The sequence below is a fragment of the Diprion similis genome, chromosome 10 (genome assembly GCF_021155765.1).
Source record: "Diprion similis isolate iyDipSimi1 chromosome 10, iyDipSimi1.1, whole genome shotgun sequence".
Classification (NCBI taxonomy): domain Eukaryota; kingdom Metazoa; phylum Arthropoda; class Insecta; order Hymenoptera; family Diprionidae; genus Diprion; species Diprion similis.
In genome coordinates, this window is record NC_060114.1 from 19,866,680 (window position 1) to 19,894,465 (window position 27,786).

At 41.0% G+C, this 27,786-nt stretch overlaps 3 protein-coding genes across 7 annotated transcripts; all 3 read left to right on the forward strand.

The window, feature by feature from the left end:
* The first annotated feature begins 3 nt into the window (after nt 1-3).
* LOC124411957 lies at nt 4-4,665 on the forward strand. Of its 3 annotated transcripts, XM_046891529.1 has the most exons (7): nt 4-252; nt 1,124-1,198; nt 2,470-2,597; nt 2,732-2,869; nt 3,037-3,280; nt 4,199-4,367; nt 4,454-4,665. In XM_046891529.1, exons 4-7 carry the CDS (start codon nt 2,762-2,764, stop codon nt 4,584-4,586), a joined length of 654 nt encoding a protein of 217 aa, XP_046747485.1. In that variant the 5' UTR covers nt 4-252; nt 1,124-1,198; nt 2,470-2,597; nt 2,732-2,761; the 3' UTR covers nt 4,587-4,665. The 3 variants fall into 3 exon arrangements, with proteins under 3 accessions (XP_046747485.1, XP_046747484.1, XP_046747486.1); XM_046891528.1 differs by lacking the exon at nt 1,124-1,198; XM_046891530.1 differs by lacking the exons at nt 4-252; nt 1,124-1,198 and adding an exon at nt 2,023-2,278.
* A 1,564-nt stretch (nt 4,666-6,229) lies between these two features.
* On the forward strand, nt 6,230-12,718 carry LOC124411955 (excitatory amino acid transporter 1-like). 2 transcript variants are annotated; one of them, XM_046891517.1, is made up of 8 exons: nt 6,230-6,564; nt 7,268-7,628; nt 10,619-11,022; nt 11,095-11,289; nt 11,385-11,568; nt 11,654-12,082; nt 12,163-12,297; nt 12,385-12,718. In XM_046891517.1, the coding sequence occupies exons 2-8, from the start codon at nt 7,609-7,611 to the stop codon at nt 12,527-12,529; spliced, it is 1,512 nt and encodes a 503-aa protein (XP_046747473.1). In that variant the 5' UTR covers nt 6,230-6,564; nt 7,268-7,608; the 3' UTR covers nt 12,530-12,718. The 2 variants fall into 2 exon arrangements, with proteins under 2 accessions (XP_046747473.1, XP_046747474.1); XM_046891518.1 differs by having other exon boundaries at nt 7,277-7,628.
* Nucleotides 12,719-15,686: 2,968 nt separating this feature from the next.
* Nucleotides 15,687-27,159, forward strand: LOC124411186 (galactosylgalactosylxylosylprotein 3-beta-glucuronosyltransferase P). Of its 2 annotated transcripts, none has more exons than XM_046890151.1 (5): nt 15,687-15,869; nt 23,582-23,808; nt 25,015-25,369; nt 25,840-25,997; nt 26,442-27,159. In XM_046890151.1, the coding sequence occupies exons 2-5, from the start codon at nt 23,593-23,595 to the stop codon at nt 26,838-26,840; spliced, it is 1,128 nt and encodes a 375-aa protein (XP_046746107.1). In that variant the 5' UTR covers nt 15,687-15,869; nt 23,582-23,592; the 3' UTR covers nt 26,841-27,159. The 2 variants fall into 2 exon arrangements, with proteins under 2 accessions (XP_046746107.1, XP_046746108.1); XM_046890152.1 differs by lacking the exon at nt 15,687-15,869 and adding an exon at nt 23,300-23,303.
* The last annotated feature ends 627 nt before the right edge of the window (nt 27,160-27,786 follow it).

The window sequence follows — 27,786 nt, forward strand, 5'->3', positions numbered from 1 at the left end:
CTGTGTGTTTCACGATCAGTCACGGTATACAAGCCGATGATAGTCGACCGTGCAGTTTTCACATAACGCGTAAGTCAACACTGGATTGATCCTTATATTTGACCGCTGGTTTTGGGGCCGCTGGTGGTGTTGCTGCTGGCGATGGTGACGGTGCTGTTCCCGCTGCTGCATGACTCTGGCCGAGCAACGCTCACGACGATCTCTTCAACCCAGTGGCGCGTCATGCTAGAAATTCGGTCTCTTGTTTCTCTGGTAGGTGTCCGTTATTATTCAAAACTGGTCCCCGGTGTCGCGGGGCCTCGGTTTAACTCTTCGCTAAGCGATGTTATACCCGCAACGATTCATTACAGTACATAACGAATACATACAACATACATGTACGTACCTACGAGCACGTATTTTCACTCTGATATAACTCGGCGATTGTGTGTCACACGCGCGTCGAACAATACACACACCTAGTACTGTATTTACACCGCAGCACCGAATTTATCCACCCGCCTCTTCGCTCATCTTAATATCAATATGCGTATTTCGGAGCTCGGAGCCGCGAGTTCCCGTGTTTTGTTAACCGTTAATATAACCACGTCTGTTTGTCTGTCTGTCTCCTGTCGCTCACTCTCCTTCCTTCTCCACGGTCTAGTCTATACCATGGATTCTAAAGTTGCTCAGTTCACCCCGTCGCTCGGCGTTATACGTACGACTCGCAGCCGCGTCATTCGGCACACGTACACTCTCGGCTTCGGGTAACGACGACACGCTCAAACGGGGGCCAACTGTGTCGTACGTACACCTACCGAGCAAGCGCAAAGAGCTACGCGCACACAAGCCAACTCGGCCTAGCGCTACCTGAGCAATAAGCAGCTGCGCATAAACGGGGGGTGCCGTTACCCTTGTCTACAGTTACGTCCTCACGGCGAGCTGATCCTTCGGCCCTTACCGAGAACTCTGTTCTGACCTGCGTCCTTCGGATTAAGCGAGCAACTCGACCGGCGATGATCCCGTAGAGTCTCCAGTTGGTCTTCTCTTCAATATTTCGCTCGCTTTCGGGAAAATCCCAAGACATTTTTCGCTCCACGAGTGCCTAAAAATTTTACATCAACAATTTTTACCGGGTCCCCAGATGCGGACCCAGCTCGCCGAGCCTTGCCACGCCCCTGAAGCTTGAGGGGCATTGGAAATCGGCGTGCACACAAAGGTACAGTCGCTACCCACACACCGCCAATACTTACCGGCGTGGGTACGAGGTGGGGGTTCGATTTTTCCCGAGCCCAGCCGGAGCCGGCCGAAGTTGAATAGTCGGTATAAAAGAGGGGAAGAACTGTGCGGTACTACTGCCGTGCCAGTGGCTGTGCAGCTTCCCCGTTTTGTAAATTCTTTATCGAGGTAGAAACGCCGATGCATGTTATTTGAGTAACGACAAATGTAGAAATCCGTTTTTCACGAAAATTGACCATTTTTTCCGTTTTATTGGGCCCTCCTAAGAGCCCGCAGAAATATAGTCACCTGCGAACTAAAAGTGCGATTTTTTTTCACGAGCCTCCGACTTTCAGCCAATGCCGCAGTTGTCTTCGATGCTGTTCTTCTCGTGTCAACTCCCACCCGTCAATAAAGAACGACGTCCATCAATCCGTGTGCCCAGCTGCGTTTGTGTGCTGTGCAGCCACGACGTATAACAACGCTCGGCACACTTATAATACTCGTTTTGCTATACATACCGCCGTTCGACGGCCGCTCTCTTGACGAACGTTCCGAACGATCGGTCAAAATGTCCCACAGAACGTGACGCTGAAGCAATGTGCATTTCTGCAGTCTCCGACCTTCTCAATTGTAGGATATTTCTACCTAGAAATATTTTGAAATTAGAATTCATCTGTGAAATCGGCGAACAAGATGAGTTTAAAAATTCCTTTTCTTCTCATGCAAACGTTTACTTTATAATAAAAATTCGAGGCGAGAAGGGCAACTTCTTTTATCATAAATTTAGTCTTGTCTGACTGTAGCAATCATTTGGATATCAAACTTTGATGCGAGCTGCTACACGCTACGTGATAAGCCTTCCTTTGTCTAAAATGCGCCAACACGTGCGTGAATGAGATATTGGCTTAGGAAGCGTCGCTGCTCTCGAAAAAGCCTCGAGAATTCAAGGATAGATTGGACAGAATGAATTTCGGTGTATCTAAAATGGCACCGACAGCCTTATCAAGCGTAAAGATAGAGACAATGAAGGGTATTGGATGTTGAGCTGCGAGCCGCTCAGCCCGTCTCTCCGCAGTTGGTAAACTGTGCTACTTTCGCGGCCATGTTTGACGACCGTAATGTCTAAGTGCGGAACTCTGCCCTCTCCCCCAGGATATTCTGGGCTTCGATATATTTCGTTGGAAAGTTTTTCTCCGCCTTAGCCAGCTCGCTGTTATGTTACGTGTACTTTTCGATGTACCTGTTTACATACTTGAATATATTTTTCAGCCGCAAAAGTAATACGCTATTCCTGAAAAGTGACTCTGGAGATGGAACCTCGGATAGAAGCTGACACTAAAAGCGACATCTCGAGTTGAGGCAATGCGGCGAATGATCGCTGACTTCGAACTCCGTTGGTAGGTACGTACAAACAGCCACCCGCGCAGATTTCTGTTATATCGTGATTCCAGAGCTAGTTTGCAAAGTTGGAGTTGATTTTTTTTCTTTTTTTTCCCTGTCTTCTCATTAAATATGATTTTGTTTTCACAAGGCCACAAATCACGTGGTATCATTTTTGGCCATGGATGGAGTCGGTACCATTACGTGGGAAACATTTCTAAAAGATGCTGAAGCTTTGGTAAACGTTTCCGACAAGATTCGCGATGATTGGGAACTCGTCGGCGATAAGGTGATGAAAAAAAAGAACTTAGATAAAAACTTGATATTATACAAACGTGAACAACCATTGTATACCTTGTACTTTGGAATACGCAATTGAGCATATAAGACTTGAATATTTGAGATTTTTATATTGATAATCAGTCAACGTTTTAACGATTCCCTATCGTTACCAAGGGCGCACCTGGAATGGCGTACCTTTCACGCCAGGTGAAAACGTACGTCCCGTGCGAATATCCAATCGACGAGTCACCAACTGGTCTCGACAAAGAGTATTGGGCTGAAAACTTAGACGCCAGGATGGTCAAGGACCCTTTTGAGGCAGCTTCGAAAGACGAGAGGCCGCTGATCACACTTCACCACGTTCTGTGGTCCATGAGTTATAGCGTACCAGTGCTTTACTTCAACGGATGGAAGTCTGGTGAGGAGAAAATTTTCCCTTACAAATATATTCCCCCCATCTGTCGGGCATATTCGGTGTTGTGGCTGGATTTCCACGATCCCTAATTCGCACATACCTCCAACCTGAGGTCATGGCGCTGTCACGGTTCTAAACCAGACTACGCACTTGGCGTTGAATGGTCGAAGCGGATGTAGGTTAGTATTGAAAGAGGAAGGAAAATACGAGGGAAAGCAGGCGCTGGTTTGCTAGGCGAGTTTCCCGGTAGAAGCTTCGGCCGTAGAAGCCCTCTTAAAAAACAAACGAGAGTCACATTAGCGCGAGCTTTTGTCGGACCATATCAGCTAAGCTCGTACGCTCTTTTGTTTCTGGCTTTTATCCTCCGCCTCACTCTCCGGTTTTCCGGGAGTCCTCTCCCCTGATCGCTGTCTCCATTTTAGCCTCGCTCAGAGAAAGAGGCTGCCAGATCGAACGAGCAATCAGCCAACGGACGCCTCGCAATCCCGCTCTTCGGTGCGATTAAGGCCGATGCAAGTGGCACGTTGAGTATTCTTTGGTTCAAACGGATTTCGATTTCTCGCACCCTTCGGCTGCGCTGGCGTCCGTTGCTCAAAACTTTACTACTTCAGCCTCGGTTATCCTGAAATCGGTTCCAAAATTCTACAACAACCGTTTTCCGCATCCCATACACCGCCCGAGATAGTGTCGAGGGATTACTCGAGGCACCGGTAGCCCTCAGCACAGGCCTGACACAGCGCTTTTGACGAATTGGGTCAGCGCATATTTCCCGGAAAAAAGTTACGCTATGATTTTCTTGAAATGTTTTTATCACGCCTAAAGTACTCCTTCGTATAATCAAGGAGACTTATCAGGGTTTCAGACTCGTCTTACATCCGTAAAAAAACCAAAAACACATTCTTTATTTTTTCGTCTCAACAGATTTCGCTGGTTGCAATCCAGTCAGTGTCGAGGTCGCGCAGAAATTAATAAGCAACAACGACCTGGGTTACTCGGAATTGTCCCAGGCGATTCATCCGATCTTAGGAACCCCTTTTCTCCAATTGCATCCCTGCGGGTCTCAAGATCTCCTGAGACACGTCTGGAAAAGGTAAGATACCTTTTATTCGTTTGGTTTGGTTATCACGCAGGCATTTATTTGATAATTTTGTTAGTCATTCTTTCATATTTTAACAGCAACAACAAGCTTGTGAGTTGGCTGAGTGTTGCCGCGCCTGCAGCGTTGCAGCTAAAACTTCATGAGGATTATTACAAACTGACGATCGCAGACGAGTCACGTGTGCCGGAGGTCACTTATGAAGCTGATTAGCGATCCATGATAACGACGATATCGGCGATGGCAGAATCAGTGATGCCAATTTCTCTATGAAATAAATTTTACGCTTAACAAAAGTGACTCTCGTTATTTCCACCCCTGTACACATCTCCATGTACCAGACGCCGAGCTATCGGGGTCCTGAGTTGAATCAATATTAAAGCGAGTAGGCAGCCGAGATAGGTATTGATAAAAAATACTAGCATTGCGTATCCCTCGCTGAACGCGCTTCGGCTGCAATCCGAGTTCGAAAATTATAATACAAATTGGACGTCGATGTAGCAACGCGAATCACATGAATATCGCCACCCTCCCGAGCCAATTTTCAGCGTAACTAATATGCACGGTTGTCTATTCCAGCTGTCGGTGGACAATAGTAAACCTTATCGATTCGGAGGTACGTAATGTGCCTAGTCGCTATTGGTATGTGCAAGTCGATAATTGATATTACCCTCTCGGTGCCGTTCGTGATTTACCGGAAAATTAGTCAGAGGAGGAGGTGGATTGGCTTCTTAGATACTGCTGAGAGTCAATCAGGATTTCAGTGAAAATGGTGACGAGGATGGAATGAGAGAGATCCGGTTGCTATGGTAACTCGGTTTGTTGCGCCGCTACCCTACCGTCTGGCGAAAAAGGACGGAAAAGGCCGCGCCTCCATGTTACACCCTACGGTGGGGGGAAAATACCTAAAATACATTGTTCGACAGTCGAAAATCACCTGATTTAGACAGAATCCTCTCAACGGCTACGGTACACTACGGATCATCGTCTCCTGTAGTCCACCTATGAACATGTAAGCATTCATGTATTTATAGCACTATCTCAGGTGCCCATCCTGAAATTGAGCAATTGAGTACGATTATGATAATTGGCACTTGAACATTGCAATTTGCTCCAAACGTACGAGTGTCGCTTATACACGATATGAATATAACTGAGAAGCTCTGCAGACGAGTCTAACTCTACTCCAGGAAAAAAACCCTGCAGTGATCCGTGCTGCAATCAGCCAAAGTGAAGGTATTACTGAATCAGGACAATGTAGATGCTCAGCTGTAATGAACACTGAACATTAGGGATAAAGTACAAATCTCCGAGTGTAACACCATTTCTGAAAATTCTTCGACACCCATGTTTCTTACGTCGAGCCCAGTCTTATTTATGATGACAGCTCGTCGAGGACCTGTGAGCGAGAATAAAAATGGCGGGAAAGAAATCTGCGGGGAATAGCGAAGGTCTGCGAGGGCTGCTCGTGGTCCGTCGTACTCATGATCGGAGCTCCGGCCCACACCACACATCCAACTGCTTGCGCGGCGCGCACAACCGCATTAGCTCGTCTCTTGGTAGTCCGACTCCTGTCCCACGATCAGTGTTCATCGTCGCGTGGCACACAGAGTTGCGCCACAAGTGGTGGAGGCAGGTTCCCGCCAGGTGTTACGTCGATTTGAACGGTTGAAAGACGGACGCGACCCCAACCATCAGAAACACAGTGCTTTATTGTTTTCAATTACCCGCTGCAGCTTTATTCCCCAGTACGTTGAATAACCGAAGAATTGTTTTTCGCTCGTCTATTATTGCGCAGAAGAGAAGAAAGGCGGTGTGAGGGAGTAGGAGAGAGGGAGAAAGGGAGAAAGGGAGACGGAGAGCGAGAGAGAGTGATAAAGAGAAGGACAAACATTAAGGGCAGAGAGGGGTAGAGAAAGCAAGAAAAGGAGAGGAAGAGATTGTGGTTAGAGGAGTGCTTGATCGATGAGATTCTCTTGAGTTTACAACTGTTGAAGAAAATCTGACGTCCCTGATGATAAAAGCCACGAGTGGATATAGTTGAGAAGATTTAAGGGATTCGGTTCAATCGACAAGGAAAAACCTTCGAACTGGTAGATGAAGGGACGCTTCTTGGATATCAGCGATGATACAATACGGCTAAAAAAAATTTTTTTTCAACCATCTTAAAAAATACTTGTTACCAGCTGAGGTGAGCTCAATAAATCACCATGACATAGTCCCATCAAAATCATGCATGAAAAATCGTACAGCCAATTGTCCAAAAGGCAAAAGAAAGACGCTTTTGTTCAGAACACTATTCGTTGTATATATTCATTCTATTCGCTGCTTCTTGTTACGAATACTCACGGGCAATCAGTGTTTCATATCCGTTTCCCGTCGATCGATTAATTGTAATTAAGTTCATATAAGCAAGATGTGACGTGGAATATACCTCGCGATGTTTACGTCCCGGGATTGTTTGGGGAAGAATTTGAAAGCCTCGTGTATCAGGGCAGCGAGTAATTCAATGAAAAGACTTTTTCTGAAAATCGATCGAAAACGTTTCGCATCGCGCACGCAATCACGTGTTTTAAATTAATTCCTCTGCTTTTGTACGCACACGTGTATCTCTTAGTGATTTACACTTTATCTTTGCATGTGTAAAGGTATTTACATGTTCGCAAGCTATGAACATTCCATCGGTCCCGCAATAATCGACCCTGAGATCTTCCTTCCGGTATACATTGTCCTATTTCGCAAAAATTTTAGCACGAGCACACATGCGGTGTGGATTTTTTTCCTTTCCAACCCCACGCTCATCACTCACTGATCATTTCTGATGAATGATAGCGGATCAAAGACTGATCCGATATAGCTCAGGTTTACAATGGAGGTAATTAATGGCTGTACAGTGGTTTCAGTGGATATTATGGACACGGACAGGAAGCTATCGTAGGGGAGATCGTGTAATATGGTATGTGCCGGGCACATATCGTGAAGCGCTGTAACCTATGTACCACCCAAGGTGGCACAGATTGAAAGCTCCCTATCATCAACACACATCCTCTGTCGAGTGCGAACACTAGCTACTTGCCGCAACTGGGCTTCCACCGGTTGTTCAGATCGACCCGCTACATTGATCAGCGCATCTACCAATTGACCCGGCCAACTTCCGGTCTACCTCTCAACTGTTGGAAAAAACGGGCTACAGAACCCGGGGGAATTTCATTATCTGCTGCGTCTTTTGTCAACTATGGAAGTCGCCTCAGAATTGTGAGTAATATTTTAGCCTTTAATTTTCAAAAAACTACGTGTTCTCGACTTTTTTGCTTTTTTGAGCCACCATAAAGAAAGACTTTGAGAATTCATTGTCCTTGATTTCTCGCAAGAAATCAAATATCAGGTCTGAAGTATAACACAAGCGTCCCTCGGTGCACTTCTGATGCTGTCTTTTTACTCAAATTTATTTAGCTACTTTACTTCAACTCAGAACGATGACGGACAGTTTATGAAAGCATTTAGATACGGCCAATCTTTTCGGTTAATTCTAGAGCAAGGAAGATGTCCGTTAGACTAATTGAACAAGTCACCATAATGATCGTTTAACTGTCTCGAATGTATAATTTCCAAATATTCTTTACTCATTGTCTTCAACCTATGGATCTTCTCTCGAGGAACAAGAAAATTCTCGCTTTTCGCACTATTTGAATTCTAACCTCGGTTTTCCGTGATTTTTTTCCACTTTATGTTAAAACCTTGAACAAAGAGTCATTGAACATCTCCAAAGTAGATACCCGAATTATCAAATACGTACTTGCTGGTTCTAATAATTCTCTTCGTAATTTGCTAGTTGGAGTAATCGTGACCAAACAAAAGCGAAACGAAATGACAGTCGGGTCAGACGTGGGCGAGTTGGTTAGGGCCGTTTGTTGTTACCATCTTGACGCACGTATCAGTAGCCAGCACACCGTATTATATGTGCTACAAATTGTACGTTATGTTGAGCGAACAACACAACATCATGCCGAAAGAAAACTCGAAGAGGAGTGGAGTGTCTCTTCCATCTTTGGCTTTCATCTTGATAACGTTTTTATTTTCCCCGAGATGACCTCACGGTAAATTGCCTCGTAGAACGGGCGACGCTTGATATACATTCGTAGATACATAGGTGTATATACATACATATTTCACTTATATATCCGTTCCCACGGAGGAAGTACGAAGAAAATCGATTACTTTTTAGTTGTTTACTTTGCTTGCTCTTTTAATCGTGGGTTGGTTGTTGTTTTTGTTTGTTGTTTTTTTTCCGTTTTTTCCAGTTCTTTTATCGTTCTTTCTTTATAATATCATATATCAATCAAAAACAACTTTTGTCGTTAGCCAAAGTTACGCAAATTGTTTCTGATCTCTTCTTCTCCTGCGCAGAAACATTGATTCTTGTCGTTGAAATTCAGTATAACAACGTTCCTCGATTCGTTAGATTTTAAATCTTACCTTAATCTTCTGGTTCTGATTACCTACGACGCGACAACTGATCAGGATAATAATTGAAAATCGAAAATTCATTTATCGTATTGTAATCTACGAAGAAACCAGAGAATCGGGAAAATTTTCTTTTCTTCATAATGGCGTGCGCTGCAGTTGATTGTTTCATCTTCGTTCTTTGTTCCAAGTTTCAATTAGGTCTTGAATTCATGAACCCCTTCACAAGAATCCTTTCGAGAGTATATAAACGAGTCCGTTCAACCGATTTCTCCCATTGTGTTCGACCCTCCGCAATGTGAACGTTCGATAACTGGATATATCCTCTAATTATTGCTATTGGCGGGCAATATAATTCCTTTGGCGTGCCATTTGAACCGCGCTAATTTCTAACCAAGTGTAATGAAAACGGAGGGTTAAGGGGGGAAGGGGGATTATTTTGCAGCTCATGTCATCGATCGTAAAGGCGTTTAACGTCATTTTGTCGAATTAGAATGCGTAGAACTCAACGGAAAAAATCTTTTGTCGCACGTGATATAGTGATTGAAGATGAATAAATTTCCTTCGAGATTGTCTGCACTCGTCTTCCAGCTGTGTAAAACGCTTTACGGCTTCCGAATATTTTCACCGTTATTGAATTCCACTCGATCGAGTACTTAGACGACGTCGAATAATGTCGGAGATATATGCAGTTTCATCAAAATCGTAATCAGTATACGGCACGCAACGCGTATTGACAATGCACTTGATGAGTCTATAACGTCACAGTGGACTCAGTATATGAATAGGTACGTACACATGAAATATGCTACATAGAAAGCATTCGTGGTTCGTTTATTCCCCGTGACGACTTTTAATTGGAGTTCCTTCTGACGCTCTCCATTCATCGCGCTCATCGCCTTAAGCCGCACGTATCGCCTTCAATCCTAGGCCATTGTGAAAGAACTATTCACATACACATCGATCGATGTGATGGCGTCCTAATAATCCCTTTTTTCTTTCCTTCTTCTCCACTTTACCGTTGTTACCATTACCATCTTACGAAGAGGTTTTGTAGTGACAATTCCACCACCGCATATAGTAGGTACAGCTCATTAGAGGTCAACAGATAGCCTCGAAGTTTCTGAATATACGTATAATTGTACCAATTGTGCCAAAAATGAAGAGGAAGATGCGAAGTGTGCACAGTAATTGCAGATTTAATGCCTTTGGCATTGTACTGGGAATGGCGATTGATACGAAAGGGTATGACATGCACGGACGAGCTGCGGCTAACGCGTGTGGAGACGATGTGAAGGGGGCAAAACTGCGGGCGGGGATATTCATATCCTGTTTAGAACATGCGTATATCCACCGCGTGTGTACGCACGAGCTGACACCACGAGCTACACATGTACCGTTAGTAAAACTGCTTGTTAATGCTCGGCGATCTTGTCAAATGTCAACCGTCGTCGTCATATCGCATTTCCCGCCGCTGTGCACATTGCACATCAAGTCCAAAGCAGCGTCGGCCCTTCGGAAAAACGTGAAAGAAAAAAAATCCTTCCAAAATTCACTTCACTGTCCATTATTCCAATTCATTGAATTCTTCCTCACTTCGAATCGTTGGATCTGCTGCACGTATCGACCGACGAACGCGGAGTTAACTATTTTAGAAGATGATCAACACGTAGTTCATAATTAAATTTCTGATGCATGGATAAACTTTTCACACGATGAATCTATTCCAATGAAACCTACAGTTTATAGTACCATGTAACGAGTGCAATTATTTCACGCAGATCACCGCTGTCAGATGCGGAAAAGCAAGGGCGGATCGGGACTGGGAGGACATCATACTACCCCCAGACACCGAACAAAAGACCACCGAACCGACGGCAACAAACGAAAAACTGCCTGAAGCACAACGCCCTGACGATACTGACGGTCCTCGGTGTGGTTGGTGGTATAATTTTGGGCCTGGTTCTAAGAAATGCGCGCAGCACAAATTGGCCTTCCCGTGACATAATGTATGTCAACTATGTGGGCGAGCTGTTCCTACGGATGCTGAAGAGCTTAATCCTGCCGCTGATCATGGCCAGTCTGATCTCCGCTATCGGTTCGCTGGACTTGTCTCTTAGTGGGAAGATCGGGGCGCGAGCGATCGTTTACTACATGGTTACAACCGTCAGTGCAGTTATCACGGGTTTGTGTCTCAGGATCAACTCTTCAAGTCTCACCCTTTTGTCGTTAAGCTAACGCGGTTTCTTTGGCGCAGGTATCATTCTCGTCATATCCATCCACCCCGGACGCGGCGACGAGTCGAACATCGAACGAGCCGGAGTTTCGAGAAACGTCACAACGGTTGACACGCTCATGGATCTGGCGAGGAACATGTTTCCACCGAACTTGGTCCAGGCCTGCATCTCGCAGTATCGTACAGTACTTAAGCCCCAAGCCAACGATACGAACGGTGAGTGTAAATCCGGCGTTACTCATCAACCGGCGACGATGAGTCGTACCTACCAAAAAGCACTTATTCACTTCAATGCTCCTAATTCCCCCCAGCCAACATTCTGACCTGGAAGATCGAGCACGAATACGCTGACGGTACGAATATACTGGGTCTCGTTGTGTTTTCAACCGTGCTTGGTATCACTCTTGGAAAAATGGGACCCGACGGCCGACCTCTTCTCCGGTTCTTCGAGGCTTTGTCATCGGCAATGATGATCATCACAAACTGGGTCATTTGGTAAAGGGTCTTCAGCATCTTGTATCGCGTGTCCGAACCTCTTTCGTTATTATCAAAAGTCAATAATCACTTCGTCATCCGACAGGGTATCGCCAATTGGAGTGTTGTTCCTGGTCTCATCGAAGCTCCTGGAAATGAAATCCTTCGAGGTAATAATCGGCCAGCTTGGAATGTACTTTATGACGGTGCTCGTGGGCCTCTTCATCCACGGATTCATCGTCCTTCCGTTGATCTACTTTCTCGTTACACGACGCAACCCGTTCTCCTACGTCTCGAACATGGCTCAGGCCCTGGCAACGGCCTTTGGAACCTCGTCAAGTTCCGCGACACTTCCGGTCGCCATTGGCTGCCTGGAGGACAGGAACGGCATAGACCCTCGAGTAGCTCGTTTCGTCATGCCGATCGGTGCGACGATAAACATGGACGGAACTGCCCTCTACGAGGCCGTCGCCGCGATTTTCATAGCCCAAGTCCGTAACGTGAATCTCTCCTTTGGTCAGCTCGTGGCAGTCAGGTAACCCATCGAAGATCCACGCGGCTTTATCGTTGTGCTGACTTTTTCACCAACTGACGAGTCGTTCGCCACTGTTTCAGCATCACGGCAACCGCTGCCAGCATCGGCGCAGCCGGAATTCCGCAGGCTGGTTTGGTCACCATGGTCATGGTTCTTGACACGGTTGGACTTCCGGCCAAAGACGTCACGTTGATCATCGCGGTTGATTGGCTGCTGTAAGGATATTACACGAAGAGTGTTATTGCAGTTGAATCTTTTCTTTCATTAGTTGAATGACGTCCTCGTTTTCTTTCGCGTTTCAGGGATCGTTTTCGGACGACCATCAACGTGATGGGAGACTCACTCGGCGCTGGAATAGTAAATTACCTTAGTCGCAACGAGCTGCGAAATCCAACGCGAGATTCACAGCCGAAAAATAGTGCTGATCACAATACGACGCCGATATGAAGAGGTCGTTGTTGAATTATTGAACCTGCGGAGCGTCGACGGCGAGAAAAATTTTTTTTATGCCGTCTACTGCAAAGACGACAATACATGAGTCAACATGTATATAATATAAGCTTGTTGGCGGGTATTTCGCGTGCATATATATGAATAAATATATATAATAATATATATATATATGTTACACGTTAAGTTTTATTGTTCTAATTGACGCTATATACATACATATATGTATACATAAGACGATATTAGGTATTCATCTTGTGATAATTTACCAATTATTATATATTTAAAGATACGAAACATTGCTCACACGTCTCAAAATTATAGTTAAATACGAAGCTCTAAGTGACAACAGAGCCGTACACAAGTCACTGTTATTGCCATACGTAAATTAGCTTTATATTAGTCGTAGAATTACTAGTCAGAAAGATGTCTTTTATATCTTTAGCTCTCTCTCTCTTCTTTGCTTTCTTTGTCACATTTCTGTATCATCTTCAGAAATAATTCAAGTATCCGTACAACTATACAGACATTGTCATTCATTATATTACATAAAGAAAAAAAAAGACAAAAAAAAAAATATGGAACAAACAAGAAAGTTTTAAGACCAATTTGAATAAGATCATCAATAATATGAAATCAAGGAGTTTCAACATAGATAGAATTTACTAAAATAGTTTTGGACCAAATTCTCTTTAAATGTATTTTTCGGTAGGCGTGAATTTTAGTGAAAATAAGTTGCAAAAATCAAAGAAAAAAAAAAACGATAAACTGGAAATTTCGATAGGAAACATTAGAAGAAAAAAGATGTGAATATTTCCGACACGGGAAATTTGTTCTCTCAAATGATTATTCTTCGACACGAGGTACGTGTTCTACGCAGAGAAATATTTTACGGCATTATGCAATAATTACATGTATACTCACTGCTCGAGGTCTTCGTTAAGATTTTTAGGGCCTTAAAGTGAAAATTTAGGTGCCACTTGATATTTGGTTGCCCCGTGCGTTATATAGAAATTGTAAATTTTAGGTAAGAAATTCGATACAAATATTTCAATTTGATCTACAATTGATTATGCGGAATTTTACAATTTATTCTCATCAGCAGATCGACTTTGATGCCACAAATGGCTATCGAAGACAATGAAGTCGGGCGGTGTTGGAAAATTATAAAAAAAAAGCAAAAAAAATTTTAAATACGATTTATAATCTGTATGTAATGTGTGTAAGAAAATTTTTGCAGTGAAAAAACGCTTCCAAATTCTTTCCAGGGGCCTGATGACGAACTGTGCTCTCTATAATAATTATAAGGTATATAACCGTACTATCGTAATAATAGTTATATTGATATATAACGAACCTATGTATTATAATATTATGCAAACGATTGTTCATTGATAGGAATAACTGTTAATTGTTCAATTTTAATAATAAATATTATTATAAATGATATATATATATATATATATATGAATGATATAACAGAAACTTAATATATAATTAAAAGAAAAGAAAAAAACGAAATACTTGCCATATTTACGACTATTAAAATTATTAATACTGTTATTGTATGCATGTATATTATATGTCGGAATAAAAAATATTAATAATATGTATAACATTCGTGTATGACACATATATACCACGCATTACGTCGAAATAAAGAAAATACAATATTAACGGTGTATTTAAATTTTTTTATTCGATTCAATTTGTAGGCCAGTTTCGGGTAATAATTGACAAGAATTAGTCATGAATTGTTTTGATGAAAAAAAAGAGTATTTCCATTTATTGATCTGTAGAGATATTATTTTAATCAAACTGAAAAAAATTGGAGGCTGGTATTACGGCGGTTTGGAATTTCGGGGATGAAAATATGTACAATAAAACAAAGATGAAGCCCGTAATAATTCTCAAGGCTTTGCGTATGTCGCAGTAGACGCACGTATACAACACCTAATTGGATAAACAATCGAGAAAGTATGCGTAACGGCGTTATTATTGACTAGCTACGATAAATTCCGCAGAACCGAAGGGCGCAGTAATTGCAACCCTCGTGAAATATTTACGTGATTAAATTTCGCAACAGGATATGTTTGAAATATAGGGCAGAATTGAGGACAAGCCGAATGAGATGAAACGAATTTTCCAAAATTTGAATTCGATATTTTGAAGTTGGTTTATATGTACAATGTTCTTCGCGTTTTGCTGTTATAAAAATAGACGAATTCGATTCAGGCTCATCTATTTGTGCCTATTTTTTCTCTCCCGATTAGCAATCTCTTCAATTATGATCTCACTTTCGTTTGCACTCCTCATTAGAAGTTTTATGCCATGATGCAAAGCACTCGCGTAGCTACGAAAGTCCTTGCACAACGATTCGAGTACAGGGAATAGGATCAAGGATGCTTGCAGGGCCCTGATACCAATTCTCTGAAAAGTTTTGAAATAGAAGAAAAAAAAAAAATTACAAAAGAGAGAGGCTATACGTGTAAATCACAACTCTACAGATCCATCACCGTTAAACTATAACTTAAGGTCATGTAGTACTCCTACCTTTACCGACCGAGCAAACTCACCCCACTTTTCTCACGATTTTTGGGATATGAAGAGCTTTCCTGAATTTCACGACAAAAGTGTGACGCACTGTCGAAATTTCAACCCTTTACGGTCGTTTGTTTAATCAATATAAGAAGAAAAATGCTGAGTTTATAGAGTTTTAGAAAATATCTTCTTAAGAGAATTCATTTTTTTTTCTTTATTCTGTTTTGTCACAATTCGTAGGCTCCATAATAATCCCACCTTTCCATACCCGAGAAGGAAAAGAGCCGGCTGTCCGGGGTGCACATGCGCCTTGAATGATGAGGATTTCCGCGCTTCTCCTAATGGCGGTCGAGGTTTCCGTGCTTGTCGAGAGGCGATGGGAGTCCGGGCCGTTTTTTTTTTTCCCAAAGACAAAATAGTTGTGCTTTCGAATCGCTCGGCCGTGCGTATAATGACCATTACATGTCAGCACGTGGCTCATTATAGGCGATTGATATTACCGTTCGCTGTTTACGCCAATTGACACCTTACATGGACACCGTCCTTATTTACCAGAGGTCAGCTGAACGGGCTGCTGTGAAAAATCGCGCCGTGTTTACAGGGAATTGACTGAGAAAAATAGGCTCCATACCATGGATAATAACGATAATAACGATAATAATAGTAATAACAAAAGTAACAATAAATTAAGACGTGGTAAGACTGAAAATATACACCAGAGAAATGGCCGATCGAAGAAATACAACAGCTGGACGTTTTGAAGAGTAAATTGTCTACAATCATGGCTCACTTCACGGTAAGTAATTAGACGTACACGAGGAGCGTATATTTATATGCGCACTATATTTCATACGAATAACAGGATTTCAATAATAAATTAAATATAAACTTTTATTTTTTTTAATTATTTCATATCTGGATAATTTGGGGTAAGAATACTAAATTTGAAAATTTTAATTGTTTTTAATTATTTAATTTTTACCAGTGGCGCTGGTTTTTAATTGGGTACATGTATGAAAATTTAGTAGTTCGTGTCGTGTCTGACAGCGGATGAACACTTTCTAATTATTTCACATTCCAAATTTCTGCCTCTCTAATTGAATAGAAAAATGCAACATTTTTTACTTGGTTGTGATCAGCTGATGATAACTTCTTGGTTATTGCCACATGAACTAGAACACTTGTATACATTTCGCTTGTATACAGTAATAGTGCGAATATTTTCAAATTATCTTGTGGCGCAATTATTGGAGATAGATTTTTGTAAGACTCATCGAGACCTTTCCTCTGCCTGTAAGAGTTTAGTCAGCGTTCGCGCAAGTGTGCGATCCCCTTTACACTTGGCTTGCAAATGTTCTTATATCTCCGAAAATAATGATCTAATTGTAACTAAATGTAGCCTGAATTCTAACCAGACGTTGTAGCTATCCACAGGATAAAAAATAATCGAAATCGGTTCATTAGTTGTGAAGTTATAAGCCAACATAACACGGACAGAAAGACTTTGAGGTTATGTTTATATGTAAAGAATTTTAGCCACACATTGTAGCTATCCACGGGAAAAAATGATCGACATCGGTTCAGTAGTTTCGAAGTTATAAGTCAACATAACACGGATAGAAAGACTTCGAGGTTATGTTTATATGTAGAAAGGATGAAGAGAGAAGAAGAGTTTTACTGAACGCTCGTTATTTCTTACGCTCATGATCCTAATTTGATTTTTTCGTGATAGAAAAAAAGTATAACACTACTGTTTCACGGATAGCGGGGAAAAACGCATTCTTACAACTCATAGCGAGACGAATTTGAATAATGTAAAATCAATTTAAAGCGCAAGATGCGTTATCGCGAGACGCAGGATGAGGTTCGATTTATTATAATTTTACCACGTTTCAGTTCTACTGATGGTTTTTGAAGCTATTCTTAACACGCGATACCACCATAATTCCGTTGGGGAAAGATATCAGTGGAGATAATAATTTACCCACAACGATTCAGGCCGCTGTTTTAACAGCGCCGGATTCAATTTGACGATTCTTGAAAATGGAGATCAAAAATTCGTTTCAAATTGGTAAAACTGATTCGTCAGACGTCGTGAATGTGAATATTTTTGATTGATTCTAATTTTTAAATAATGATAAGAAAAGAAATTCTCACTGTTTGAACAGAGAAAGTATAAATGAGAAATATCTTTTCGCAACTGCAAAGTATGATATTTTTAATTGAGGCCTCGGAAGATCGCGTTTTTCGCAAATAAATCGAAAAACAAAACCACAAAACTGTTGCACGTCCAACAACATAACAAAACGGAATCTCACATTCTCTCAATTCTTCGACGTCAGACATGCAAAAGTCGATCTCCATTTTACATAACAAATTAAAATAGTTCGCATAACGTTGAGTGATTATTTTTTTTTTTCTCTCTTTTTTCCGGTCTAATTTATACCGGTGCTCCACATACACATATATAATTTCTAGCTTCATACATGACATTTAGCGAACAAACTGCTTACTTCATACGTATAAGAGGAATTACGCGTGATTTTGAAAACCGGTTTATCGGTCTTTACCGTAAATCGTCACGATTTACCTGTTTCGTTTTTATTCAAAATCAAAATTTAGAAGGAGTTGTTGAATCCTACAACCTATACCGGTAAAAAATAGTCCATAATTCGCACCACTTAATGTTCCAAAATTACAACAATTCTTTCTATCATCATCAATGATGCAAAGGATATAAATACAACGCAATATCTCGGGCAAGGATAACGACGTCATAATCAATCTGCGTTTTGGTCTCCACTGAATCGTGCCCGCTTAATGATTCCAATTTCTAATATAGATCACCCTAACGTAAAGTCAAGAAATATTATCGCAGCTCATACCGTTATCTCATTCTGATTATGCGTGAAACGTTGTAGTAAAAACAGGAAGACATGTGCGGAGAAGGGAGTCACGGGCTCTTTTGACGCGTCAGCTAAATGCTTTGCCACATGTAAATCATTCTAGAAGCCACGCTGTTACTGGAAATAATTATTCGTGAAGAATTTCTTTCCTCCATTATTCCATTTTCGTTTGATCCTTAGATGAACGGGGTAAAAAGTTTCACTAGGTGAGAAAGTAAAAATTTTTAGTTGGATTTTGGAACGTTTAGAGGTTGACAATTTTTTGTGCGGTTATGAAAATTGTGGCGAGAATATCGGAGTAACAAAATGACGGCTATAATCTCGAAGTGAATAGACGGAGGACCTAATTTCGTCCAAGAAATTGGCTTATGCAACCCTCACCACTTGTTCAGTGCTAAGGAAATCGAACGCTAATCAATACAAAGTCTTCGATATAACCTTCAAGACGGCGGAACTTATTCCAGGTAAAAGAATTCAACGCGAATCCCCGTAAATCTTGTCTTTCTTCGAGGTCGAAAGATTTTTTTTCACTCTTCCTTTGTTTTTAATCGATTTAGGTTGTCTTGAATTTGATGTCACTAAATTGGGTTCCAGAATAAATAACTAAACGAAGCTGTGAACTCGAATATTCAACAAATTCAATACGAATCAATGCAAATATTGTGATCTTTTTTTTCTCGATACTTACCCAAGTCTTATTTTCTACAATTTTTTAAATGAAATATGAATATTGTACCCTGTAAAACCGCATATTCGTTATGCATTATCTTCGAGACGTCCAAACTTTGAGTTTGGTGTAAGTAGACCGTCAACTCGAGTAGCTTGAAGATTGTGCCAAACATTGCTGCAGCATAGGGAGCGTGAGGATGAAGGAAAGAGAGAAAGAAAAAGGAAAAATATGAGGCCTGTGGTCGGATGTTGCTCAATGATATAATTTATCAATCAGACCATATTCAGACTAGGAGAGAATACCATGCTAGCGTTGATAATCAATGAGTGTAGACGGTAGTGGGAGTGGGAACAGCAGAATTAATAGAGAACCTTGCAATCTCCAAGCCGAGCTCCAAGCTTCTGCACTGCACCACGAATCAAACCACTGCAACGTCCAATTAAAATAGACGTCTTGAAAATTCGAGCAGAATCCTGACATAAAATTAACATGAAATATGCCTGATATAGACGAACAAATCACCGATAAGATAATGCTAAGAATGAAGCAAATTCCTACAAAAAACTATTTTCAATAATATTGCGGCTTTTTTGATGACACGTTAATTTTCATCCATTCTCCACAAGCTTCGTTACATCATTAATCTGTTTTATTTGTCAATACTGTTCTGCACAACCACTTCACGCCACACCACTGCACCAAGTCGATTGTGAATGCTGCTTTGTAACTTGAGTGTAAAAAATTCTTGACTTCACCGTGAAATCTGGGTGTAATCAAAGTGAAATCTCATTGTCAGTGTAAGTTCAGTGTAATTTCAGTGAGATGGAATCTGCCAAGGTGAGGAAATGATTGCATAATTACACTGCGTGGCAAGATGGTAGTATGAACAAGAAAAAAAAAAAAACAACAACAACAGGCAACAGACGATACTTGACATACTATTCTAGGCACAGAGATTTGAAGGGCTAGAATTAATTCAGTTAGCCCAGCGTAGCGATTATCATTAATATAATTGCAGCGCGCTGTAAGTTGAAATTTAGTGAGAATTTTTGAATTCCGGCAAGAAATTTGATAATTAGTCAAATCCGTTTTGTTTACGCGCATTGGAATATACGTTTTCCCAAGTAAGCCATGCTTTCAAGGAGGTATAAATCCAGGTGAGTACATATATATACATACACTCACCTGTGGTATGTATATATGCATTAGGAAACGAGTTGACCATACCCAGGTATGTTTTTCAGCACCGTGGGTATAGTACGAGAGTATTGAAAATATAGGTACGGTATATAAGGTATATAGAAGCAATTAGTGACGACGGAAAAAATTTTAATGGGTATAACAAAATCGGAGTGGAAAGATTTCGAGCGTTGGTTTTCGTTTATTTATTTATTTTTGTTAATTTCATTTTAATTACGACGGAAATTATTCTTCCTATGGTAGAAACGGATCGAACAGATCTCTTAAGGTGAATGGTGACTTGGATCCATTTCTTCATTTGTAGTCTGACTGCAATGTTAAGGTGACAGAAACTTTACAAGCACTTATAACCGCGGGTATTCGCGTTGCGACGTATTTTATTACGCGCTTAAAAGTTAGGCTTGGATAGACACGTTGTACGGGTATCGTGTGGATATAAACTTGAGTATGATAATAACGATACGGCTGTGCAACGTCATGGCGAATGCAAGAGAGAGATAAGGTGACACCTACCGCGGATTATTTCAAGGATACTGTCGTAGTAGGTAGCTGTTCTTAGAATTCGCAATCAACAAATTTTTGGGAAATTTGTTTCTCTCGACTATCTGCAGAATTCACCCTGCAGCAGTCCAGGGGGTGTACAGGCTGATTAAAAAGTAAATTGGGTGCAGAACGGAAGCAAGGAACTGGTGGAATTTCAAGGTGTATATTCGACTTGACTCAACACTGAAAGCTGTTAAAATGCTAATTTTGCATTTTCAGAGTCCGGTAGTGAGTGACTAAAAATCTCACCTGTTCCAATTATGAATAATATACATATAATATATTATGAATGTGTGTAGAATACCTCCGGGTCATTAAAATTCTTCAAATTATTATACGATACATGAAAATGAGAAGAAATAAAGCAAAACAGAAGAAATTCTGTGCTCAATTTAAAAAAGTGTTGATAATTGATCGTGATTTTTTATTTCTTCAATTCTTCACTTTTCAAATTCACGAAATTTTTTTTTAATATAGCTTTTCATAATCTTGATAGATACTTACCGTATGAATTGAATGATTTTTCGGCGGTGTTTTGCCAAATTTTTTTCGCGGACTGTACAAGTTGAGGCCACAACCTCGTCACGGGATTCTCAGCGACGGGTTTAGGTAACAAAAGAACAATTGATTCTATGCGCAAAAAGAAAAACATGTAATTCTTCTATGCGTATAAGAAAAGCAGAGAAACACAAAACAACCAAGTCACACTTCCTCTTCGTTAAAAAAGTTAATTGCCGTGTTACAAGGAAACGAATTACTCTAATCCTGTAATGTTTTGCCAACGTAAGAAAGAACAAGAAATATTAGTATTACAAAAAAAAGATCCATCTCTTTCAACTCGTTTTAAAATCATTAATAATCGATTGGTTTCACGCTAACGATAATACGACACATTCCGTTCGAAAGACTATTTTCTATACTAGTCGCCAGCGAAACGGATATTTTTTTTAGTATACGCCAACTCGATATTGCCATTTTGTGATCATTATTAATATCGGTGCAATTTTGCAAACTTAGAACCTCAACGATGAAGAAATGTTTAAAAAGAAAAGAAAGTTTCACGATAAATTCGTGAAAAATAGTCTTTGGAATAACGCGAATATTCGTGCTAGATTTAAAAAATTTTAAACTGATTTAAAACGAGGCATCAATAGTAACAACAGCAACAATGATAATAATAATAACATTTATTATGAAAGTCCGACGAGTCCTTTTCACCCACCACCATGAACGCGTCTCACAATGAACGTGTACCGATATATACAAGCTTGTGTTTACAATTCTAGTCCACCTAGATTGTAACGAACTTGGCGTTACGAAATAAAATATGGGTTCGTTAAGCACAAAGAAATGATTCGACAGAAACAAATAATTTAATTAAGCAGTGAAAAATGGTTTTTCTTAGCGATACGTGTTTCTTGACAGAAGGCGGATACTAGATGAGAAGAAGAGCGGGAGGGGGGGGGGGGGGGAGCAAAACGGGTGATTTAATTTTAGGTTACAATATTTTCTTTTTGTCCACATATCTTTGTATCAGGTTACAGAAATCGACCAATTTGAATACATGACTCATACCTCTGAACATAATGAATAAAAAGTATAATCGATTGCTTGGTAACGAGGCCCGTTAATTGCTTCATTCGAACACGCATAAATCCATAATCCGAACACGTAGAACCCGATGTATAGCAATAGCGGAGTTTCTCCTCGCCGGGGAGATCAATACCCGCTGTGAGGGGTGGTGGTAGGGGGGCGAAAATGCGGAGGATGGAACACATGGTGTCTGCTGGAACGGAGGGTGGGAGGATCGATCGAAACTGCGCAGCCAGCCTGCAGCAGGTTGGCCAAAGGTTCGCGTGTTCGCCAGAATCTCGTGGCCGATGTTCCGTCGGCATTGCGTTCCGTCGACGCTTTCTCCTCCTGAATCCTGATTTAAGTACTTGCATCGTTTCCCGCCGCCACGACACCGTCGCCGCAGTCTCCAACCGCCACATTTCAGAACCCCGTTTCAGCCGTCCGCTCGCCTCAAGCCGGTAAAACGACTGCCAGGACTGGCAGGAGCCTGAAGTGTGCAGTCAGTACTGCCACAGCTGGCCGATAGCGTCGCGTCGCGGCGTCGCAGGCTTTCGGTGTTGGCTTCGCTGCTGCTGGCACAACTGCATCGTGAAATATTTCTAGACGCAGCGTCGCGTGAGGCTTGAGCAATTTCACTTATTTACTTTCTTTCAGTTTTTTTTCAATTAGTAAAACGGTGAAAATGAACGTTCGAATTTGAGCTTCTTTTAAATTATCCGTTGACCAGTTACACGAGCGTCGAACCAAAAAATATTCATCAAAATAACAAACGATTACCGTTATATACTCGAGAAATTATAACGAACTATTCAAAAAAATTTCTAATATAAAGACACAACGAAAGGGGAAAGGCTCTTCCGATCATTTTTTGGCTCAAGGGCAGCTGCATTACCGCTTCCTATTCTATTATTTCATACGGACTGATGTACCGTGCAAAGTTATTCAATTAGCTTTGATCCGGTGCATTGCGGTAAAGAGTCGTGCAGTCGATGGTCCGAAGTTATATGTTCCTCCACCGGTATGGGAACGAGTGTTTTTTAATTTATTCAATTTTCTCACTCATGCGATACATCGAATACTATTCCTTGTACGAACAGTATTTTTACTGAGCTGTGCGGTATAAGTATTATCAGTTTCATTTCGGTTTTTGGTGATTGTGCCTGCAGGCAATCATGCTGCACGATATCAACGACGGACTGAAGCGGTGACCTTCAAGGGAAACCATCAAATCTTATAACAAAGTAAGCTCAATCGGTAATTGATACACGTGAATCATTCAAATTTCCTGCAAAATGTCACCAGCTTGAATATCTTTTGTTTCTTTCCGTGTACTTTGGTCTCGAATTATATCTTCACGTGACTCATCCCTTAACTAAAATTATCACGAGACAATAGCTGCAGTAACCGTATTTACTGCTAGACATCAACGATGTGTCACAGAAGCAAACTTCGTTTACGTTTCCGGAATTATAGTTACGTACGATCAATTGCGTCATGCGTCTATTTCAGATGCTGACGACCTTGGAATACGTCATCGTAGAAAGTAGCGACTCTTATTGGACTGGAACCTGATCGTTCACGTCCTTGAAATCGCCTTGAACATCGTTTTTTCAGGTTCACGCACGATGAAACCGGCTCTGAAGATGGGCATGATTGCCCTCGTCGGTATCTGCGTCGTGTTTTACCAGTACCACCTGTCCTTCGGGATTCGAGTTGAGCAAATACCCACATTGAAATTTGATTTGAATGCCGGGCAACCCCCGGATGGTCCTGATGGAATCGCGCTGAACAGCGACACCTACGGCTGTAGCATCGCGAACCAGAAGCTCACCGAAGAAACGGCAAGTGAATTTTAGCGAGATACATACCCTGGTGAAAAAAAGGGATCAAGATCTTCTAGGGATATTTTTAGAGGGACCAGTCGCTTTTTCACCACCGTTTTTTCCTACTTCCATCGTTAAAATTTATGAAATTTTGTAAAGATTATGTCAGAGAGTCGATGAATGTTTTTTACGTGAGGTTTTTCCTAACACTCGCTGATAATTCAGACAACATGAGTTCAACAATATAAGACAGATTCTATGAATCCGATTCAATCATTCTCAAATTATTAGAAATTTTTTTTGAGGCAGGTAATGTATTAACTTTGTCTTCAGTGAGGTTTATTTGCCAAAGAAATGTAACATCTAGTTTCTTTCAATTATTATTACATAGATAATGTTCATCTTATGAAAAATCATTTGTCGAACATCAATCTAAATTATATTTGTCTCATAGGTTCGTTAAAAACCTATTTCTTCGTTTTTGAGTTGTATAAGATTTTTTCAAGTTTTGTCAAAACTCGCAGTTTTCTACAACTATCTGCGTGAAACTGCAGGTTTCTGTAATGAATTGTAGATTATCATACACTAATTTGAACAATCCTCCAAGAATTGACAGAATTTTATTTTCATATTTACGGCCATTAGTTTTTTTTTTTTTTTTACTTTTGTCGTAGAACTCTCGACTATCATAATTTAGTTCTTATTGTTAGTAAGTTCGTATAATTCTTCTAAGAAAATTCACGAAGTATGGCTTTTTCTTTTTCGAGGATAATTGATGTAGTATTTTGTTTTAAGTAGTTGAATAGATAAGTAAAGTCTTTAGTAAAATTTCATAGATTTCTACGAAAAGATTTACGAAAAAGAACGATTTTCTATTTTTCCTTCAGTTGTCTTGATATAATTACATGATTACATCGTAGGAAATATTTTCACCAGGTTGAATAAATATTTGCACATTCATTTATTCATTATTTCGTTATTTGCGGCATCATAATTTTCGGATTGACGAGGTTCAAGTTATCGTAACGAAACATTGGGTAAAAAATCACTATTTTCTTAACTTGACAATGATTTTAAATGAACAAATATTCCAAAATATGAGTGTGTTTTGTTTAATTACGACCTACCGAATTTCAAACAATTCTAAAATTGCAAAATAACGGTTTTTCCTCAGCATAAATCGTTACGATAACGTTACTAACTTCAGTATGATCCGGATTGCAGATTCGATACGCGGTGGACGCGGTCAGAATGTCGAACGGCTTCGGGCCCGACATCGGAGTGCAGTTGACGGAGGAAATTCTGAATCACCTGAACAAATTGACGATCGGTACTCGCGGAAAGGACAGGCCGCTGTCCCAAATCTCTGCCGCAGATAAATTCGCCGACGAAAACCCCCTCTACATAATCACCCCGACTTACCGCCGTCCGGAACAAATCCCGGAACTCACGAGAATGGCCCACACTTTGATGCTCGTGAAGAACATCCATTGGCTCGTCATCGAAGACGCCCATACCGCCACTCAACAAGTCACTGACCTCCTCCAACGGACGGGACTTAAGTACGAACATCTCGTTGGTGAGTTACTATTCTGATTGTGAGTCACGGTTCTGGCATTTTCTTTGTTAACGGTTTTAACCGAGGTCACGATATCAGGTTCAGACCCGAATCAAGTTATCGATGCTACATTTGGTTCAAAACAAGGGGACAACCACTCCTCAAGTCAGGGTTACAGCGTAAAAAAGTCCCGTGAAATCGCGCAAAATAACTTGGTCACTCGAAGTCATGTGGAGTTACTTAAAGTTATTTGGAATCACTTGAAGTCACTCGCTAGACGAGTTTAACGTCGGTTGAAGTCATGGAGGCATGAAGTTCGGACGCCAGGTGTCCATGCCCAACTTCAGGAGTGTTCAGAGGTTACCCATTCGGCAAAAAATTTCTTTTGTGATAATCAAGGTGTTGGTTGAACCTTTGACGAATGACGGTGATCGAATCGACAGCGTCCGCTGTGACTCCGGATATTAACCCCCATTTTCCTGTCTGTCCAGCCCCGATGCCGGAGCAGTACAAAAAGAAGAACGGTGCAAAACCTCGAGGAGTTTCGAACAGGAATCGAGGTCTTCAATGGATTAGAGCAAATGCGACGAACGGGGTTTTTTATTTTGCTGACGATGACAATACCTACGACATTAAGCTCTTCGACGAGGTTGGTATCATATAATGTCGAAAAGATAAGATTTCTGTAGAGTATAAAAAAAAACATAAAAAAACACTTCATTCAACTTGTGCCATTTATCCGTCACCGTAACGCGAACCATTGAAAACTTGGAGCAACGGTTACTATACTGAAATTATACATCGAATATAATCGATTCCAATACAGGACTCGCATGCAGTTGCGGTGTTGATTGTGCCGTTCGATATCGCAGTTGCTATGGAGTAATAGCGAGGGTCTTCCAAGCCGTGAATCATTCATGACAAATAGTATTCCACGTCAAGTGACGATGAGTAACACTTGCTTTCGTGAACCGTAGAGTTCGGTGCAATTGACAGATAATGACAAGCTTATTTGTTGTTCGATATCTTAATGGATTGCTGGTCAAATATGTATCATTTGGCACGACGAGTCATAGCATTTCTCTGATTTCAGATCCGCACAACTCGAAAAGTCTCGATGTGGCCAGTCGGCCTTTGCACAAAGTTCGGTCTAAGTACGCCGATAGTCAAGAACGGAAAGTTCATCGGTTTTTACGACGGATGGATGGCTGGACGGAAATTCCCCGTTGATATGGCGGGTTTTGCAGTTAGCGTAAAGTTTTTGTTGGCGCGACCGAAAGCCAGCATGCCGTTCAGGCCCGGCTACGAGGAGGACGGGTTCCTGAAAAGCCTGGCGCCGTTCAACCCCAGCGAAATAGAGCTTCTGGCTGAGAACTGCAGCCAGGTTCTCGCCTGGCACACGCAAACCAAGAAGAACGAGCCGAGCGCGGCCCTCGACAAGGAGAAATACGCTTCAACGAATTTGATCAAACTGAAGCAACAAATAGTATGATTAAATGTGAGGGGCGTTATAGCGATAATCGATATCGGTCTCAACTAGACGGCGTCTCTCGATGACTTTTACACAGACACGTCGTAAACCTAGTGCCTAAGCTGTATCTTCCTTACTCGAGATATGACGTACCTACACTATAGATACCTAAAAACGAGCAGTGCTATTATTGTTATTATTGCTAAACGTTATAACGGCTGCTACTGAAATCAGGGTCGACTTTACAATTTGTTTTTAGCGAGTCACGCCAACTTGGAATCAGTACTGAATACGTTACTGTTTACATATTATTGGGTCAAAATGATCGCAATACATTATATGTATACATATATATTATATATATATATATATATATATATATATATACTGTGGGATTTAATCTCGGTGTCAGCGTATTCGATTGACGATTATATGCCAGTCGGTTTTTGGCAAATTTCGGCTTGCTCGACTTTTCGTTTTCCTTGAAACTGACTTGTTTTAAATGTTGATTAAATTGATTATAGCATTTCAAAAGTGATTGCCTGAGGTAAAGATGTATCAGGAACACTTAGACTTTGCCATATGGGTATTACATTCTATTACTATATTTTTATACATCTATTACTAAATTAAACTTGAAAGCAATACGTTGAAACAATCAGCACCAATAAAAGAAAAGATCGGTGTAATTGATTTTAGCAAACAATGGCGATAATCTTCACAAGACGTGATATTTCTACCAAGCTTTAACAAATCGTGATTCGGTTGTACGATTTTTAGAGATAAAAAAATTTAATCGGGAGGAGATGCGAACTCACAATGCGTTATTCGGTGCGGTACGTGTGTTTCATTTTTGTTTCCTAACCTAATGCCGCGCTTTGTATTTTGTAAACGTATATCTCACGGTCAGCTAGTCAACATTCGATTCTACGTACTTGTTTATGATTTCATTCCGTCGTAACGTCGA

Excerpts from the sequence above, each read along its gene's own strand:
- LOC124411957 (XM_046891529.1), top strand. The coding sequence starts at position 2,762 with ATGGATGGAGTCGGTACCATTACGTGGGAAACATTTCTAAAAGATGCT. Across the intron at positions 3,281-4,198 it reads CTTCAACGGATGGAAGTCTG|ATTTCGCTGGTTGCAATCCA; the intron begins GTGAGGAGAAAA and ends TCGTCTCAACAG. Across the intron at positions 4,368-4,453 it reads CTGAGACACGTCTGGAAAAG|CAACAACAAGCTTGTGAGTT; the intron begins GTAAGATACCTT and ends ATATTTTAACAG.
- LOC124411955 (XM_046891517.1), top strand. The coding sequence starts at position 7,609 with ATGGAAGTCGCCTCAGAATT. Across the intron at positions 11,023-11,094 it reads CGTCAGTGCAGTTATCACGG|GTATCATTCTCGTCATATCC; the intron begins GTTTGTGTCTCA and ends TCTTTGGCGCAG. Across the intron at positions 11,290-11,384 it reads CCAAGCCAACGATACGAACG|CCAACATTCTGACCTGGAAG; the intron begins GTGAGTGTAAAT and ends AATTCCCCCCAG.
- LOC124411186 (XM_046890151.1), top strand. The coding sequence starts at position 23,593 with ATGAAACCGGCTCTGAAGATGGGCATGATTGCCCTCGTCGGTATCTGC. Across the intron at positions 23,809-25,014 it reads AGAAGCTCACCGAAGAAACG|ATTCGATACGCGGTGGACGC; the intron begins GCAAGTGAATTT and ends TCCGGATTGCAG. Across the intron at positions 25,370-25,839 it reads TAAGTACGAACATCTCGTTG|CCCCGATGCCGGAGCAGTAC; the intron begins GTGAGTTACTAT and ends CTGTCTGTCCAG.